Source organism: Ceratotherium simum, chromosome 5 (genome assembly GCF_057802395.1).
Source record: "Ceratotherium simum simum isolate JZ-2026a chromosome 5, ASM5780239v1, whole genome shotgun sequence".
Classification (NCBI taxonomy): Eukaryota; Metazoa; Chordata; class Mammalia; order Perissodactyla; family Rhinocerotidae; genus Ceratotherium; species Ceratotherium simum.
The window spans coordinates 51237190-51253159 of NC_141904.1; the positions used below are offsets into that span (position 1 = coordinate 51237190).

The 15970-nt window shown below is 55.7% G+C and overlaps 1 protein-coding gene across 3 annotated transcripts; it reads right to left on the reverse strand.

The window, feature by feature from the left end:
* Positions 1-79: 79 nt before the first annotated feature.
* Positions 80-13162, reverse strand: CAMKV (CaM kinase like vesicle associated). Of its 3 annotated transcripts, none has more exons than XM_087431032.1 (12): positions 13005-13152; positions 5096-5189; positions 4384-4492; positions 4156-4287; positions 3904-3978; positions 3552-3690; positions 3288-3408; positions 3057-3132; positions 2827-2963; positions 2587-2665; positions 2263-2350; positions 80-1967 (listed from the first exon to the last, which is right to left on the reverse strand). In XM_087431032.1, exons 3-12 carry the CDS (start codon positions 4476-4478, stop codon positions 1410-1412), a joined length of 1500 nt encoding a protein of 499 aa, XP_087287158.1. In that variant the 5' UTR covers positions 4479-4492; positions 5096-5189; positions 13005-13152; the 3' UTR covers positions 80-1409. The 3 variants fall into 3 exon arrangements, with proteins under 3 accessions (XP_087287158.1, XP_087287160.1, XP_004419777.2); XM_087431034.1 differs by lacking the exon at positions 13005-13152 and adding an exon at positions 4662-4668 and having other exon boundaries at positions 5105-5682; XM_004419720.3 differs by lacking the exon at positions 5096-5189 and having other exon boundaries at positions 13005-13162.
* Positions 13163-15970: the final 2808 nt, after the last annotated feature.

Below are 15970 nucleotides of genomic sequence, written 5' to 3' on the forward strand. Positions count from 1 at the left end.
CAGCCTTTCCCCTCCCCACTGCCTTCCAGGGGCCCCTCCCCAGTAAGACAGAGGAAGCAAGGGCAAGAGGGTGGCCAGAGGCTTTGGCAGGGTGACATTTATTTGCCAGGTTCAGCAGGCACACAGTTAGCCCACCAACCTTCATACACCAGAGCAGACCCACAGGCATGCAGGGAGAAGGGCAGGACTGCCACCAGAGTGCTGAGGAAGGGCCGGGACCAGTGTGGCTGCCAGCCCAGGCTGTGGTAGGGTCTGACAAAGGGGACCTGCCAGGAGCCTCCATCAGGAAACTGGGGAGTCTTATTCCACTTCCTCATCCCAGCAAAAGCAACTCAGCATGGCTCAGAGGCCCCTGGCAGAAAGGGAAGTGGGTCACAGACATAGAGGGGTTCCTCTCTGTTGCTGAACTGGGAGAGCAGAAAATCTGCCCCTGTGAAGGGCAAACTCCCAAATCAGACTATGGGACACTGCCATGCGGCAGGCCCTGTAGGATAGATAGGACTGTGGACTGAGCCTGAGAGGGGCCATCTGGAAAGAGCCAGGGGATGTCAGCCCTTCCTGTGTGGCCCAGGGTAAGGAGCCAGCTAGGCTGGTGCACTAGGTGCTGGGCCTGCACTCTGCCCTCCCAGTTCTCATTGCCACATCCTAATTGCTCCTCCTTCCCCTTACAGGCTCATGAAACTCAGGGCACAAAGTCCTACTTGTAGGACCTAGGAGGCTGGGAAACAGCACAAGGGTCTTGGGATGAACTTCCCAGGAACAAAGATGGAAGCTTCTACCCTCCTATTCATTCTCTTTCACTTCTGAGGACCCTCATGTCTACCAAGCAGTGCCCCCAGCCATGCGACCAGTCTTGTCTTAAAGCATACTGCCCTAGATTTTTGCATTCTCTATACTGGCCTGTGTCCACTCCTAGAGCATCCCACATACCACAGGCACATACCTTCATGTGCAAGAGCCTAAGACCGCAGACAGAGCCTCACTGGAGGACTAGCTCTTAGGGCAAGGCCACCCAAGTTTAGAGCCTGGGAGAGGATGGGACCTGCAGGGCCTGCCTGGGGGAATTATGGGCAAAAAAGGAAAGGGGAAGAGTAACAGGGACCTCCTGAGTATCCCTAGAGCAGCATCCCACAAGGAACAGAAACTGGTGAAGCTAGCAAAAGACAGAAAAGCCACGAGGAGTCCATGCAGGGGCTGAGGCCAGTCCTGCCTCTGGCCTGCCCACCACTCACGCACATACACACAGGAGATGAGACTGCTCTCCCGTGGCTCCCAGACATGCCCCATGCTGGGAGGGAGGGGCGGGGGGTAGTGAGGGCATCATGCCAGTGACTCTATGTACAGTGAAAAGCCCCTCATCCACTCTCCCACCCTCCTGCCCATCCCCTGTCCCCCATCAGCCTGCCCACTCAGCTGGTCTCCTCCCTCCGAGACTCCTGGGCATAGCCAGCAGCCTCTTCCCCTTTACTAGAGGGTGGAGCCCAGCCTGTTGTGCCCCCTGGGGCTGTGCTGTCCGGCTGGGCCAAAGCTGGCTCAGGGGTGGCACTGCTTTGGATGGTGGGCACGGTGCTCTCTTCTGTGGCTGGTGTGGCTCTCCCATCAGTGGCTGGGGTAACACTCCTGTCAGTGGCTGGGGTGACACTCCCATCAGTGGCTGGGGTGATGCTCCCATCGGTGGCTGGGGTGATACTCCCATCAGTGGCTGGGGTGGTGCTGCCATCTGTGGCTGGGGTAGCACTACGGTCTGCGGGGGCTACATTATTGCTCTTCGCAGCAAGAGCAGCATCACCCACTGTGGCTGAGGTGGCACTGCCCCCAGGGGCTGGGGCAGCTCCACTTGCAGCTGTGGCCCCACCTGCAGCCCCAGGGGTGGCAGTGTCTGTGGCTGGGGCAGACTGGGCTGCAGCCACGCTGGACTGCTCTGGTGCCCGGAGCCGTTTCATGAGGGTAGTCACTCGGACAGCCTTCTGAAAGGACAATGGAGAGAGGCTCAGAATGAGCCTTACAGAAACTGGATCCATTCCTTGGCAAACACCAAACCCAGACCATTCCATGGTTCCCCTGGCTGCCTCTGACCACTCCAGAGCTAGCGACCCAGATGCTCAGCACACCAGCTTAAGGTAGTGACGGTGGCTACAGCCACCCCTGATGGCTGAAGAAAAGCCTGTATGTGGCTGCGGGGGTGTGATACAGGCAAGAAACTGTAGGTGCCAGAAGGAACACTTGAGATCAGTCCAGAAAAGGGAGCCATCCAAGCCTTACCTTCCACTTAGCCCTGGCAAAGTTCTTTTCAATCTGGGCACAGACACCATCCTTGATGTTCTTATCAGAAGCAGCATTGCCAGAAATCCTGGAAAGGGTGTAAGTACATCTGGATCTGATGGGGTATGGGCCTTCATGGAGACTTTGCCCAGCCCTTTCCTTGTAAGATCCAGGGATTACCAGGCAGACCCTCTGGGCTGCCTGAGCTCTGGGTGTCCCATAACCCCCACTCAGGGCCTTAAGAATGGGGACTGCTAAGTGTGAGGAGGACAGAGGCCAAAGGTACCCTGGCCTCTCCTCCCATCCTCCCTGGGCCCTGCTCACCACTCATGGGAGATGGCCTCTTCTGCGGTGATCCGCTGGTCTTGCTCCACCTCCATCAGCCTTGTGACCAGGTCTTTGGCTGGGGACAAAGCCAGGGAGAGGCTAGGCATGGGCGCCCCATCTCACTGTCTAGAGGTGATGAATGGGCTGAGGGGTAGGAACAGAGTCCAGCAGAGGAGGCTGAGAGCAGGTCCCCCACACCAACCCTTCACTCTACCCGCATGCTGGGCACCTCCTCACCCGCCTGCGAAATGTCATCCCAGTATGGAGAGTCAAACTCATAGTCGCCAGCCAGGATCTTGCGGAAGAGATTCTTGTCATGGTTCTCATAGTCATCTTCCTCCACCTCCTCGTAGAAAGGCGGGTTCCCTGAAAGTCTGCATGGGAGCCAAAGGGCAGGGTCACCTAGGCCATGGCACAGGCCCCCACCCTGCCTGGCTGCAAGCCTGTTTGCCCACCCATCCACTCACAGGATGTACATGATGACTCCAATGGCCCAGCAGTCCACAGGGCGTCCATACCGCTGCCGGCCTACCACCTCTGGGGCTGCAAATTTGTCCATCTGCTGGTCAATATCAGGCCTAGCCAGGCCTGGTACCACTCACACCCACTTCCTGGGATGGGGACTTCCTTCCCTCCCTACCCAGACCCACTCCTTGAAGGCTGTCTCCCACCCTGGCCCTGCCCCACCCCCTGCTTGCCAAGGTACTCGGGGGTCCCACAAGGCTCCTTGATGAGGCCATTCTCTAGCTTAGCCAGGTGGAAGTCACTGATGACAATCTTTGAGTTCTTCAGCCGATTATAGTAAACCAGATTTTCCAGCTGCTCCAGCCAGGAATGGCATGTGGGTGGGCAAAGGAAGATTCCATGAGGACCTCAGAGACTAGACCAAGATCCCAAGATGCTGCCTGCCCCGGCCCCAGATCAGTTGCCAACTGACCCTTTGACCTGATTCCTGGCCTCACCTTGAGGTTCCTGTGCACGATCTTGAGTGAGTGCAGGTAGGCCACGGCCTCCAGGACCTGCCGCACCACGTTGCTTGTGTCTCGCTCCGAGTAGTAGCCCTGGTCCAGGATCCAGTCAAACACCTCCCTCCCCGTGGCCCTGAGGGACACCAGCCCCTGAGCCTGGCGTGGGCAGGATCGGGGGTGGGGCAGGAGCACTTGGGCAGGCTGCCTATACCAGGCAGCTGGCTGGGCAAGGCACACGGACCTGAGACCCCAAGGGTCCAAAAAAGGGGCTTTCCCTGGCTGTAGAAGGTGAGCAGGTAAAGGCCCTGGGGACTGAGGAATCCTGGGACCCCAGACCCACACTCACAGCTCCAGGAAGATGAAGTACTCTTTGCGGGTCACAAACACGTCCACCAGTTGCAGGATATTGGGATGCTTCACCCTGGCAGCAGAGAGGAGCCATCAGTTAGGGCTGGGGAATCCCGAAGAGAAGCTCTGGTTGCCACTGTGGGCCACAGCAGACTAACTGGCCAGAGGCTGGTACTGCTTAAGGCCACCTGCCCTCGAAGCCCTTCCCTGCTACCTCCTCCCCCACCCCTCCCCCAGGCCTCACACTCACATTTTGAGGATGCCTATCTCGTTCTTGGCTGCCTTCCGCACCTTGCGGCCGTCCCGCTTCTGGAACTTCTTGCAGGTATGCAGCTTGCCTGTCGTCTTGTCCTTGGCCCGGAAGATCTCACAGAACTCCTCACTACAGCCAGCAGGCACCCCACTCAGCCCTGGCCTTAGCATGGGCTGCACCCTGCTCCCCTTTCCCCAGCCCTTGCCCACCAGACCCAGCACTCACGTCTTGATGACCTGTCCCAAATCATATCTGTCAGTCACCTCCGACGGCTGGTTATAGTTCTTCTTGTCACCCAGAGTCACACACCCAAACGGCATTGCCAAGCTCTGAGCTGTGGGCAGGATGAGGTCTGGCTCAGCCATACCACTCCCCCTTCTCCCCACAACATAGAGGCTGCCTCTGGGAGACACCAGCCTGGCTCAGGCCAAGCCAGGGGCAGAGACTACAGCAGGAAGGTGGTCAGGCACTCCTACGCTTGCTTTTCCGGCTATACTTCCAACCACTCAGCTTGGGTTTAGACTCACATATCAGGGAATTGTTTTGCATTATGTACACTCAAAAAAAGATTATCAGGGCCGGCCCCGTGGCTTAGCGGTTAAGTGCGCACGCTCTGCTACTGGCGGCCCGGGTTCGGATCCCGGGCGCGCACTGACGCACCACTTCTCCGGCCATGCTGAGGCCACGTCCCACGTACAGCAACTAGAAGGATGTGCAACTATGACATACAACTATCTACTGGGGCTTTGGGGAACAAAAAAGGAGGAGGATTGGCAATAGATGTTAGCTCAGAGCCGGTCTTCCTCAGCAAAAAGAGGAGGATTGGCATGGATGTGAGCTCAGGGCCAATCTTCGTCACACACACACAAAAAAGATTATCAAACAATTTCTTTAAATTTCAGCTATTACACAGATGAAGGGGGCTGTAACTACCCACCTATCAGACAGTTATCTCTGAAAATCTGAAGATACCAAGTGTTGGCAAAGATGTGGAGAACATGAGCACTGCTGGTGTATAGCAAGTCTCCCCCCTGCAAAACAGTTTGGTAAAACTACTGATGTCGAACATACCCTATCAACCAGCAATTGTGCTGCTAAATATATGCCTTACAGAAACGCATACACTTGTGCAGCAGGACACTCATACGAGAATGCTCACAGTGGCAATATTCATAATTGCCAAAACTGGAAACAGCCCAAATATCCATCAACAGCAGGATGTATTGTGGTATAGTCACACAATGGAATATTACACAGCAACGGAAACAAAGGAGCTACAGCTACACCCAACCACATGGTGAATCTCACCAACACAGTGTTGAGTGAAAAAAACACAAAAGAATACATATAGGCTGTTGTTGCACATACTTGTAGGGGTTCATTCTCATTGTTGATAGTATTCCCATGGATGAATATACCACAATTTATTTATCCATTCTACAGTTAATAGGCATTTGGTAGTTTCTAGTTTGGGGTTATTACAAATAGTGCTGCTATGAATATGCTAGTACATATCTATTGTTAATAAATAAATAAATACACACACAAGTATTAAAAAAAAAAAGAATACATATAGGGGCCAGCCCGGTGGCGCAGCGCCAAAGTGCGCGTGCTCCATTTTGGCGGCCCGGGGTTCGCAGGTTCGGATCCCAGGCACACACCAATGCACTGCTTGTCAAGCCATGCTGTGGCGGCATCCTATATAAAGCAGAGGAAGATGGGCACGGATGTTAGCCCAGGGCCAGTCTTCCTCAGCAAAAAGAGGAGGATTGGCATCGGATGTTAGCACAGGGCTAATCTTACACACACAAAAAAAAAAATTGAAAAAAAAAAGAATACATATAGTGTGATTCTATTGATATAGAGTTCAAAACAGGCAAAACTAACCTACACTGTTTAAGGATACAAACATACTGGTAAAACTATAAAGAAAAGCTAGGAAATAGCACCATGAGTCCTTCCAAGAGAAAGAGAGGGCTTGTGACTGAGTCAGGACACATGGGGGGATTCTGCAGGGCCTATTTCTAAACCTGAGTGATGGTTTCACAGGTGTTTGCTTTATAATAATTTGTAAAAATGTACATACAAATTTTGGGCACATTCCTAGAGTTTTGTTATATTTCACAATTAAAAAATGTTAATAAAAATTATGGCCCATCCATACTGAAGAATACTTGGTAGCTATGAAAAAGAATAAAGTAGATAAAAATGTAGCCAGCCCTGGTGGTCTAGTGGTTAAGATTCGGTGCTCTTATTGCAGCAGGTCCGTTTCCCGGTCAGGGAACCACACCACCCCTCTGTCAGTTGTCATACTGTGGTGGCTGCATGTTGCTGTGATGCTGAAAGCTATGCCATCAGTATTTGAATTACCAGCAGCATCACCCATGGTGGGCAGGTTTCAGCGGGGCTTCTAGACTAAGACAGACTAGGAAGAAGGATCTGGCCACCCACTTCAAAAAAACTGGCCATGAAAACCCTATGAATAGTAGCGGAGTATTGTCTGATATAGCTCTGGAAAGTGAGAGGATGGTGCAAAAAGACCCGGCAGGATTCTGCTCTGCTGTACACAGGGTCACTAGGAGTCGGAATCCATTCCATGGCACTAACAACAAGATCAAAATGTGCTGCTGTAGGACAGTCTCTGAGATACAGTGCTAGATGAAAAAGCAAGGGACAGAACGGCGGATAAAGGGTGCTGCTGCTTGGGTACATCTTTTAAAGTTTATATACTGGTGTACACTCAAACTCTTTTCTGGAAAGACACCTAAGAAAATAAGAGTGCTCTTTGGGGCAAAGAATTGGGTGTTGGAGGGACAGATTTATATCTTTTGTTTATTAATTTTCTGTTAGAATTTTTACTATGATTACTTTTTTTTTTTTTTGGTGAGGAAGGTTAGCCCTGAGCTAACATCCATTGCCAATCCTCCTCTTTTTGCTGAGGAAGATTGGCCCTGAGCTAACATCTGTGCCCATCTTCCTCTATTTTATATGTGGGATGCCTGCCACAGCATGGCTTGATAAGCAGTGCATAGGTCTGCACCCGGGATCCGAACCTGCAAACCCCAGGCTGCAGAAGCCGAGTGTGCAAACTTAATCACTATGCCACCGGGCCGGCCCCTGCTATGATTACTTTTATTGATTTAATAAATATTGCATTCAGGCACAGTGCTTGGGGGATTCCTCAGAGGGAGAACCCCCACCTGGCTGGAGAGGTGAGGAAAGGCTTTGAGGAAGAAATAGCATTAGGGCTAGGCCTTAGAGGGGAAGGGTTTGCCAGGAGGCATGCAAGGGTAATGGTCTGGAAAAGCAAGACAAGCCTGCCTAGTGCCTCACTGCCAGGCCCATAGGAGACTTAGGCAGTCAGGTACAGGGCAGAGGCCCCTGGCCAGAGGTAGGTGTTCCAGGCACACGGGTGACGACATGCAGCTGACTGCAGTGAGCTCCAAGCACTGTGGCACCTGGGGCATGGTGTCCCATGGGTCTGCAACCCCTGCCAGCCCAATCCTCACCTGCAGTGCTGCGTGGACTGGCTCCAGCACCCAAAGGAGAAGGCACTCGCAGCCCTTGCTCAGAGGTAAACTTCAGGAGGGGAGTTGGTGACAGTGTCTGGACCTTTGCAGACCTGACCCAGAGTTTGCCTCCATAATGCCTGGTCAATGTGACACTGGGGCTACAGAAAGCTCTGCACAGAGGCTGCATTCAAACTGCTCTGCCTCTGCTGACTGTGCATATTCTCCCTCCACATCAATCAGCACTTGCTGTGCACAGGGCCTGGACTGTGGCCTTGACTACCTAGATGCTTCCCTACCTGGAGTCACTCACAGCCACAGGGTAGTGGAGAAGGAAGGAAGCCACCCCCAGAGAAAGCAGCTTTGGTCAGAGGGAATTTGCCAGCCAGGGTCAGAGGCCAGGACCCACACAAGCCCTATGACCAGCTCTCGCTGCTCCTTGCTTCCTCTCAGGCAGAGGCCACCCACTTCCCAGGGGTCACAGCTCTGGAAGTTCTCCCTCAAATCTGCCCTCAGCATTAGGGAACAAATTCCATCATTCCCTCATCCAGGTTGTTTGGCTCAGGGAACGCAAATGCATTTCATCAGTGTGATTTAAGCCAGAGCTTAAGCCATCTTGTGAGGCACTGCAGAGGCAAACAAGAGAAGCTTTGAAGATCATCCCCAACTGCGTGTCTTTGCCACCATGGTCACAGCCCTGCTCCTGCGTCTGCCGGGGAGGAGCATGTGGCTGAAATCCCACTCTCACAGCTAAGAGTAGAGCCACAGCCACCCACCACTGCTGGCCACCCATCTCTAATGCCCTACAATCTGGGGGAGGGGGCCTGCATCAGTCCCCTCAATGACTCTAACGTGCAGCGATTCCCTTTCAGGCTGGAATCCATGGGCCAAGTACTGGGTGGAAGGGTTCTGCAGGTTCCCCAGGAGGGCTGGGAGGGACCTGTGTCCCAGCTCTGTTGCTTTGCTTACACTGTTCTCTCTGGCAGGAATGCCCTTCCCCCAAAGCCTCCCATCAGTATCTTATTTGTCACAGCAGAGTTATTTATAACATAAAAAAATCAGCAACTACCTAAAGATCCAACAACAGGTGACTTGCCAGCTCAACTGTGTCCACTCATGGCAGGAAGTGTGGGCACTGGCAAGGGCACTGCCCATCTTGGCCTCCCTGTGGAGCAGCCTCCACAGGAGCTAGGTGCCAAGACCAGGCTGAATCTCTTCTTTCATTGTGATTTCTGACATTAAAAAGTTATTTGTGCAACAAATTGTCTAAAATAATCCTGATGCTCCAGACAAAATGACCCTTCTCTGAGATACCTTCCACAACCTACATCTCCCCCCACCCCACATCAACAGCTTTGTGCTCTGCGGTATGGCATGGGAGGTTTTGTATATGCCTGTCCCTGATCTTGGCCCAGCTTTTCCCATGCATATGCACTCGTGCCCACAGAGACCCAGGGCTAGTCTTGGGGTATGTCTCCACCAGGGAAATCCAGGCCTCTGCTCACAATCACATCAGCCAGGAGCCATGTCCTGCAGCTTCATGGCTGGGACAGGGACAGATCTGCCTCCCCCTCTACCATGGCTGCCCTGATCTCAGCCAGTCACTGCTTCTCCTCACCAGTCTAACTGCACTCACTTGCCTCCACCCCCAACCTGGCCCCAGGACAAAGAGGAGAAAGAGGCGCCCTACTTCCATTTAGCACCTTGGTCCCCTCCACCCCCACCTACTATCATCTGCTACCCACTACTGCTGCCTGGGAGGCTGCTGGTGTGTGCACCAAGCTCCTGGCTCTTGCTTGCAGCAAGAGAAGCCCTGGCCCCAAAGCTGGGAGGCGCAGCCAAGGGACAGCTTCAAGGAGAGTGGAAAGCCAGGCAGAAAGGGGTTTGCATTTCTCACCCCCATGGCCCAGATAGCTGAGACCTGACACCCAACAGCGGAGAGCTCTCCTCCCAGCGACACAGCACCTGGGCTCTGCCTCAGGTCCACAATGGGACATGGGAGGGCACAGGAGCCCCATAGTGGCCATTTCCTTAGAGACATGGCTCCTTCCATTCTCTGCAGAGAAACTGAATGGGGCGCACAGGGAGCTATCCAAAGGGAGCTTGGGGGAAGCGCAGAGCCTGGCACTGCCACTGCCACTGCCCCTCCAGCTGGCTCTAAGAGTGCCTGGGGCCCAAGCACTCCCCAGTTACTGCCTGTTCCTCAAGTCTGACCCCTGGGCTCAGGCAACCCTGAGGAGGCCTCTGCCTGTTGGTGCCCTGAAAATAAAGTGCCCCCTAGGGGCTCTACTGCAGCCTAAGGCATGTCTGGCCCAGGGGAAGCCTGAGTGGGACAGGCCAGCTCCAGAGGCCTAGAGGTCCCACATTAGAGTCCTGCCCCTCCTCCACTGGGGTCAGCCTGGTTCAGGCCCCACCTTTCATAGTCATAAACAAGAGATTCCTGCCACTCTGGTCCTCTGCCATGTGGGGCTCCAGAGCTTGCAGTAAATCTAGGGAGGTCACGAGGGGCCCAGGAGGCCTCCAGCTATCTCCCAACAACTGTGGGCAACACCTCCCGATTTAGTGGCAGCTATGAACACCAGGCTGCAGGCACCCCCTCCCCTTCCATCCTCTCTTCTCTCCGAGAATGGGGCTGGGTTTCCCACTGCAACAGACATACATAGGCCCAAGCCCTGCCTGGCCCATAGCTGAGGCCTCACCTACAGGACTGGGAGAAATAGAGACCTCACTCTCAGAGTCTAGTGTCAGGAAGCAGAACCAAGCTTCTAGCCCACCATCCAACTGCTTCAGGGAACTGGGCAGGGGGTTACCCTGGCTGGGCCTCAGGCTCTGGTTACATCACAGTCCATCGTTCCTGCTGCGTTCCTGCTGCGGGGACTCTCTCCTATCTAATGAGGGAGCATGGAGAGGAGGGCCTCTCCAGTCTTGGGGGTGGGCACACAGTAGAGTGCTACCTCCAGAAAGTTCAGCATTCAGGCCTCAGCATTCAGGCAGAGCCAAGAGCCAACTGGCCCCTTCCAGGCACCTGGGGTCCCAATCTTTGAATCCCTGAAGGAAAATCCACTGGGGGCCCTGATTCCCTGTGGGTGTAGGAGAGGAAATGCAGGGGAAGGCCCCAGAGTAAAGAGTTGCTATGGTGATGGAAGTTTTTAAAACGGCAGGGGGGGCGGGGGGAGGGCATTGACCAAATCCCTTCTCCAAGAATTCCCTGAGACTTTGGCCCGGCTCCTTCCCCATGGGTTCTGTGACCCTGGTCCCCATCAAGAAAGGAGAGGTGGGGAAACCCAGAGATTTTAGAAAAGAGAGAGAGGGGCGGGGACACAGGAAGACAAAGGCAGAAGCTGCGATGGAAGAGGAGCAAAGAGGCAACAGAGTAAAAGGGACACAGGCATAAAGACACAGAAGGAGAAGGGCAGGGGGTTCTGAAGGGGCCTAAGGGTGTGCAGCAGAGCCCTAAGCTCTCCATGGCCATGTGCTCTGAACACCTGGGCCAGGAGCTGTCCCTGGTGCCTGGACCTCTGAGACTGAACCCTCCTGTATCCCCCAGACATGCACTGGACTTGGTGTGAGAGGCACAGCCATAGCCTTGGGGAAGAGGCCGCTGTTGCAGTCCCCTCAGCCAGAACAGTTCCTCAGCCCCTCTCCCTGTCATCACGGCAGCTTAGGTAATGCAGGTCCAACATGTCGCAGGCATAAGCACGGGTGGGGGGGGGGGTTGGAAATGAAGTTTGGAGACCTCGCTTCCCTTTACAGCCCCTCCTCTCAGCTGGCCCAGCCCTACCTAGACTCCCCAGGCACGTGCACACCCCCCACCCCCCCATCTGCTGTCCTCTCCAGGCCTTGGGTCCCCAGGGCCCTTCTTGCAGCTCAGCCTCATTCCCTGCCACTGCCATTCCCCTCCCCAACAATGGACCCTGTTAGGAGGACCAGAAACAGCACCCAAGCAACCCAGAAACAGGATAACAACTGCACAGCACTTGGCCCCCATGCCTCAGTTTCCCTGGACAGAGATCATGGACTCTGTAGCCTTCTCCCAGCCAGGGCAAGGACTGCTAGACAGTGGTGGCCAGGACACGGGCTGGAGAGGAGGGCCAGCAGCAGATAGGGGAACGGCAGCCTATGGCACCTGGGGAGTCCACACCAAATGCTGTAAAAGAAAGGGTGAGAGACCTCTGCTCCACCCCAGGGCCCAGGCTGACACTGAGGGGAGTGGAGACACTCATTTCCCAGTTGAGAAAACTGGGGCCCAGCAAGTGGCTAAAGCTGACAGGAATCAACTGGGGGTGGGAGTGGGGGGCTCTCCACAGGTGGTCCTACGGAGCTCAAAGCCTAGGCTTTGGAGGAGGGTGGCAGGCGGGACTGCTGCAGACTGAGCTCTTGGTGAGGGACAGAGAGCCCTGCTCCCTAGGAGGGAATCTGGTGGAGTATGCTCTGCCTAAGGGGTGCAGACAAAAGCAGTTTGGCTGAGCTATGGGGGGCTGGGAGAACCCAGGGTCTCTGGTAGACACTGCAGGCTGGGGAGGGCAGAAACTCTGTTTATTGTCCACCACCCCCAGCCAAGGGCTTTGCTCCCCACCGTGGTGCCACCCTGATCCCCTTCTCCAGTGCTGCTGACTCGCCCCCGCTGGCACAGCAACACACATGCGGGAGGCACACGTGTGAGCACCAAGCCCCGCACCTCCCAGCAGAAACATGTGCGTCCCCCACCCCCACCGCGCAGCGTTGGGTCGGTGCCCTGGACCCCCAGCTGGCCCCCACATTACGGCTTGGAAGCTGGATCTTGGCTAGGGGGCCGCTGGTCCCCAGGGGCTTGGAGCCTCCTCCCCCACCCCGCGGCAGCCCCGCCCAGCCCCCTTCAGGTTGTCGCCCATAAAGAACTCTCCGTTGTCATGGAAATTAGTGACTGCCAAGAGGGAGGGAGGGGGCCCGGGAGCAGTTGGGGGGGCTGGAGGCGGCTCTGGGAGTCAGGAGGGACGGCTCAGCTCTCAGCCCCTACCCCCATGGGGTACCACGAATGTTCGAGGGTTAATATTTTCACAATTAGGAGCCCAGCGAGAAAGCGAGGGTGGGGGGCGGGCAGGGAGGGGAGATTCGCCTGGACTTGAGTCTCAAAGGCTTTCTCTGGGACCCCCGAGTGGTCCGGGGTGACGAGGAACTTTAGCCCAACCCCGCCCGCCGACCCCCGGATCTACAGAGCACGCGTGCTCGGCCCCCGCCGAGACCCCGAGCCCTCGCGGCACTCGGCGACCCGAACCTTGAGCCAGAGACCCAATTCCCCAAAGACCCCCAAAACGTGCCTTCAAGGGGCACCCGCCCCCGGCCCGGCCCGCCCCGCACCTGCAGCGCCGGTCGGTAACAGGGAGGAAGCGATCGATCGCGGGTTCAGTGGGGCGCCGAGGGCTCCGGGGGCGGCGGGCAGAATCCACTCCGGGCACGCGGGGCAGACGCGGCGCCAGCTGCAGCCGCTTCGGCTCGCGAACCTCCAGCATCTCCCGCCGCTCATCGGCACCGGATTCGCACCCCGGGCCGGGGGCGGGCTGGGGGCGGGGCCTCCCTCAGCCGGCCCCGCCCCGACCCTGGTGGAGCCTGGGGCTGGAATCCCGCTCGAAGGTGGGCGGAGGAGGGGTGGAAGGTGTGTCGGTGAGCACTGGCCTGATCGGCCCGGCCAGGCACTCAAAGGCTCCCTTACGCCCTCGGACTGACCGGGCAACAGGGGCCGGAGGGGCCTTCCTATGGCCGTTGTAGAGGGTGGGGAGTAGGAGGTGTGGGGAAAGCCTGAGTCCTGGAGCTAAAGAGCAGTCTCTTGGCAAGTAGTAGTCCCCAGGGGACCAGCTCTCTGCCCAGCTCCCAAAACCTGACCCAAAGGGCAGAAGCTACTTAAAAGAACCAAGTGGGCAGTCACTAGGGCAAGCGGCACTAGACTGGCATCCCTTAGCTAGGAGTAAGTAAACACGTGGTTGTGTGTGTGTATGTGCAAGTGGTCAGTGAGGGCCCCAGACCATGGTGGCAGAGTCTTCAAAACCCGCTCCACCCTCCACTCCTGCAGGCCAAAGCCTTTCCCATCCCTAGGTGCCAGCCAGGCAGCTAGCAGAGTCTACCTCCTCCTGTGTGGCACTGAATTTCCCAAACTGTAAAAGTCACCTATGACATGGTGTGGACTCTGCTTTCTTCCCGGTTTAATCACCTTCAAACACTTCAAGAGCAGCATCACCATCGGTGGCCTGGCCTGGGATATGGGGATACAGGAGAACTGCAGCACCAAGGTGGCCTACCAGACCTGGTCCCTCACTGGAGGGGGCTGAGAACTGCCAGGAAGAAGCTCTGAAGGAAGTCCTTGGCCATTGCTCTGTCCCCTGTCAGGGAGGCATATGGGCTCAATGCTTGCTCTGCCCTTGTCACAAGCCCTAAGGCCAGTATCTGAAGGCCAGACTTAAGCTTCTTGGTGCTAGGAGCTGGGCTCCGCCCCACCAAACCCTCCCAGTGAGCCTTCTGACCCCATCCTGTGTAGAGTCATCTCCAAACCCTTGGCCACATTGAGTGAGTCTCCCCTGCGTGGCTCCCCATGGTTACTGACAGGACTGACTGCCCACTGCCCGAGTGAGGAAGTTGGCGCTGGGGCTGGAAGGCTATCCTGGGAAATGACTGCTCAAACAAGGCCCCTCAATATCTTCCTCCAGAGGGGGTGTCAAGGAGCCATTTACATCCTCCCCTGGCTTTGAATCACCTCTTCCAGTCCAGACTGGTGCCAACTCTAGGCTTCCTGGACTCTGGGTGGTCTCAGTCATGGCACCAACTCTACCACTGGGTAGGAATCTCCTGGCAAGCTGGGCATCTGCAGGGCAGAGCCTGTGTCTCATCTCAGTATGCTCAGTTCATGTCTGCAGAATGAATGAATGGTCTGGCACTCAGTCGTTTCTGCTGTCTGTCCACTGTCCTTGAAACAATGGTTCTCTGAGTTGTATGGTCCAGCTGAGCCATGGCTTGCTGACCCCACACATGTCACACACGTTTTCTGTCTTTCCTAAAGGTCATGGCTATCCAGGCGTGGAGCAGCTGGGCCAAGGAGAAGCTGAAATGGGGGATTTAGAGGCAAGGGAAGAGGCGGCTCACTAGAGCCCTGCCTGCTGCTGGCAATGCTCTACCTCTTCTTGGTCCTGTGCACACTCCGTGTGACTGTGGGTGAGAGCACGTGGCAGAGTTGTGTGTTCACACATGTGAATGTATCTATGTGTGTGTGCGCTGTTATGCTGAAGGAGATGACAACAGCACAGTGTGTATTGTGGTGCCCAGGGGCATGTGTGTCTGCATTCTGTGTGTACCCAAGCATGCTTGCTCACACGTGCACATAGACACTGTAGCTAGTCCCTGGAGCCATTGGTCCCTGGAGCCACCGGTCTCCTTCTCGCCTGACACAGGCCTCAGGATTATGGAGGCTGAATTGCAGTGTGAGAGCAGGACATGGGAAGAGATTGAACCATGCCCAGGGCTGGAAAGGGGCTGTGATGACCCTACATCGTTGGCTGTTTTAGTCTCTCCACCTAGGGGAGCCCCTCACTTTCAGGCATGTGTGGGGGTGGCCAGGTCTTTGCCCTTTGTGGAGAGGGTAACCTAAAGACGAGGACCCAGGGTTGGGATGGGGTTATGGCTTGTCCTTCAGCCCCCAACCAGAGAGGCACAGGCAGGGTAGGGCTTTACTGTCTTGGCTTCAGTCTCCAGCTGCCCACTGGGCAGAAAGTAGCAACACCAGCTGAATGCCATCCTCTTAGCTCTTCCACACCATGGACTGGGCTGACATGGAGCTTAATTTCTACCCCCACTATTCAGAGCCAGACAAGGTCAGGGGCCATGGCTTCTAGCCACCTTCCTGGCCAGAGGGAGAGCAGGAGGCCCTTTAGCGCATGGAAGAGTTTGGAACAAGACAGGGGCAGTTGGCATTGACATTGCCTGGTAGCCTCCATGAGGATCTTCTGAGGAGGGCTGTACCCTGGCCACCCTGTGGGCAGGGGCTGCCTGACTTGAGAGGCTGAGGAAGAGAAGGGAGCCCAAAGTTGACAGTTCTGACTCCCTCCAGAACTAGACAGTCAGAGAGGCAGGATAAGTTGTGAGCTTCTGTATCCACAGAGCCTACAAAGCAGGCCAGGGCATCATCCCCCAGCTCAAGTTGTACCTCCCATCCAGGATCTAGGACTTATTTGCCCCCCTACCCCAACTTCCTGCCCCAGGGCACCAAAGGCCAGCACTCTCATACCTTCCTATTCTGACTGGCCAACGGAAGCCGCTGCCATCACAGCAGAGAGCTCCAG

Bases quoted from the DNA above. Each gene is read 5' to 3' on its own strand.
- CAMKV (XM_087431034.1), bottom strand. From the start codon at position 5,227: ATGTTCGACATCAGTAGTTTTACCAAACTGTTTTGCAGGGGGGAGACT. The intron at 4,288-4,383 runs GTGAGTGCTGGG...TGCTGGCTGTAG, and splicing joins TTGGGACAGGTCATCAAGAC to TGAGGAGTTCTGTGAGATCT. The intron at 2,666-2,826 runs GTGAGGAGGTGC...CTTTGTCCCCAG, and splicing joins GGATGACATTTCGCAGGCGG to CCAAAGACCTGGTCACAAGG.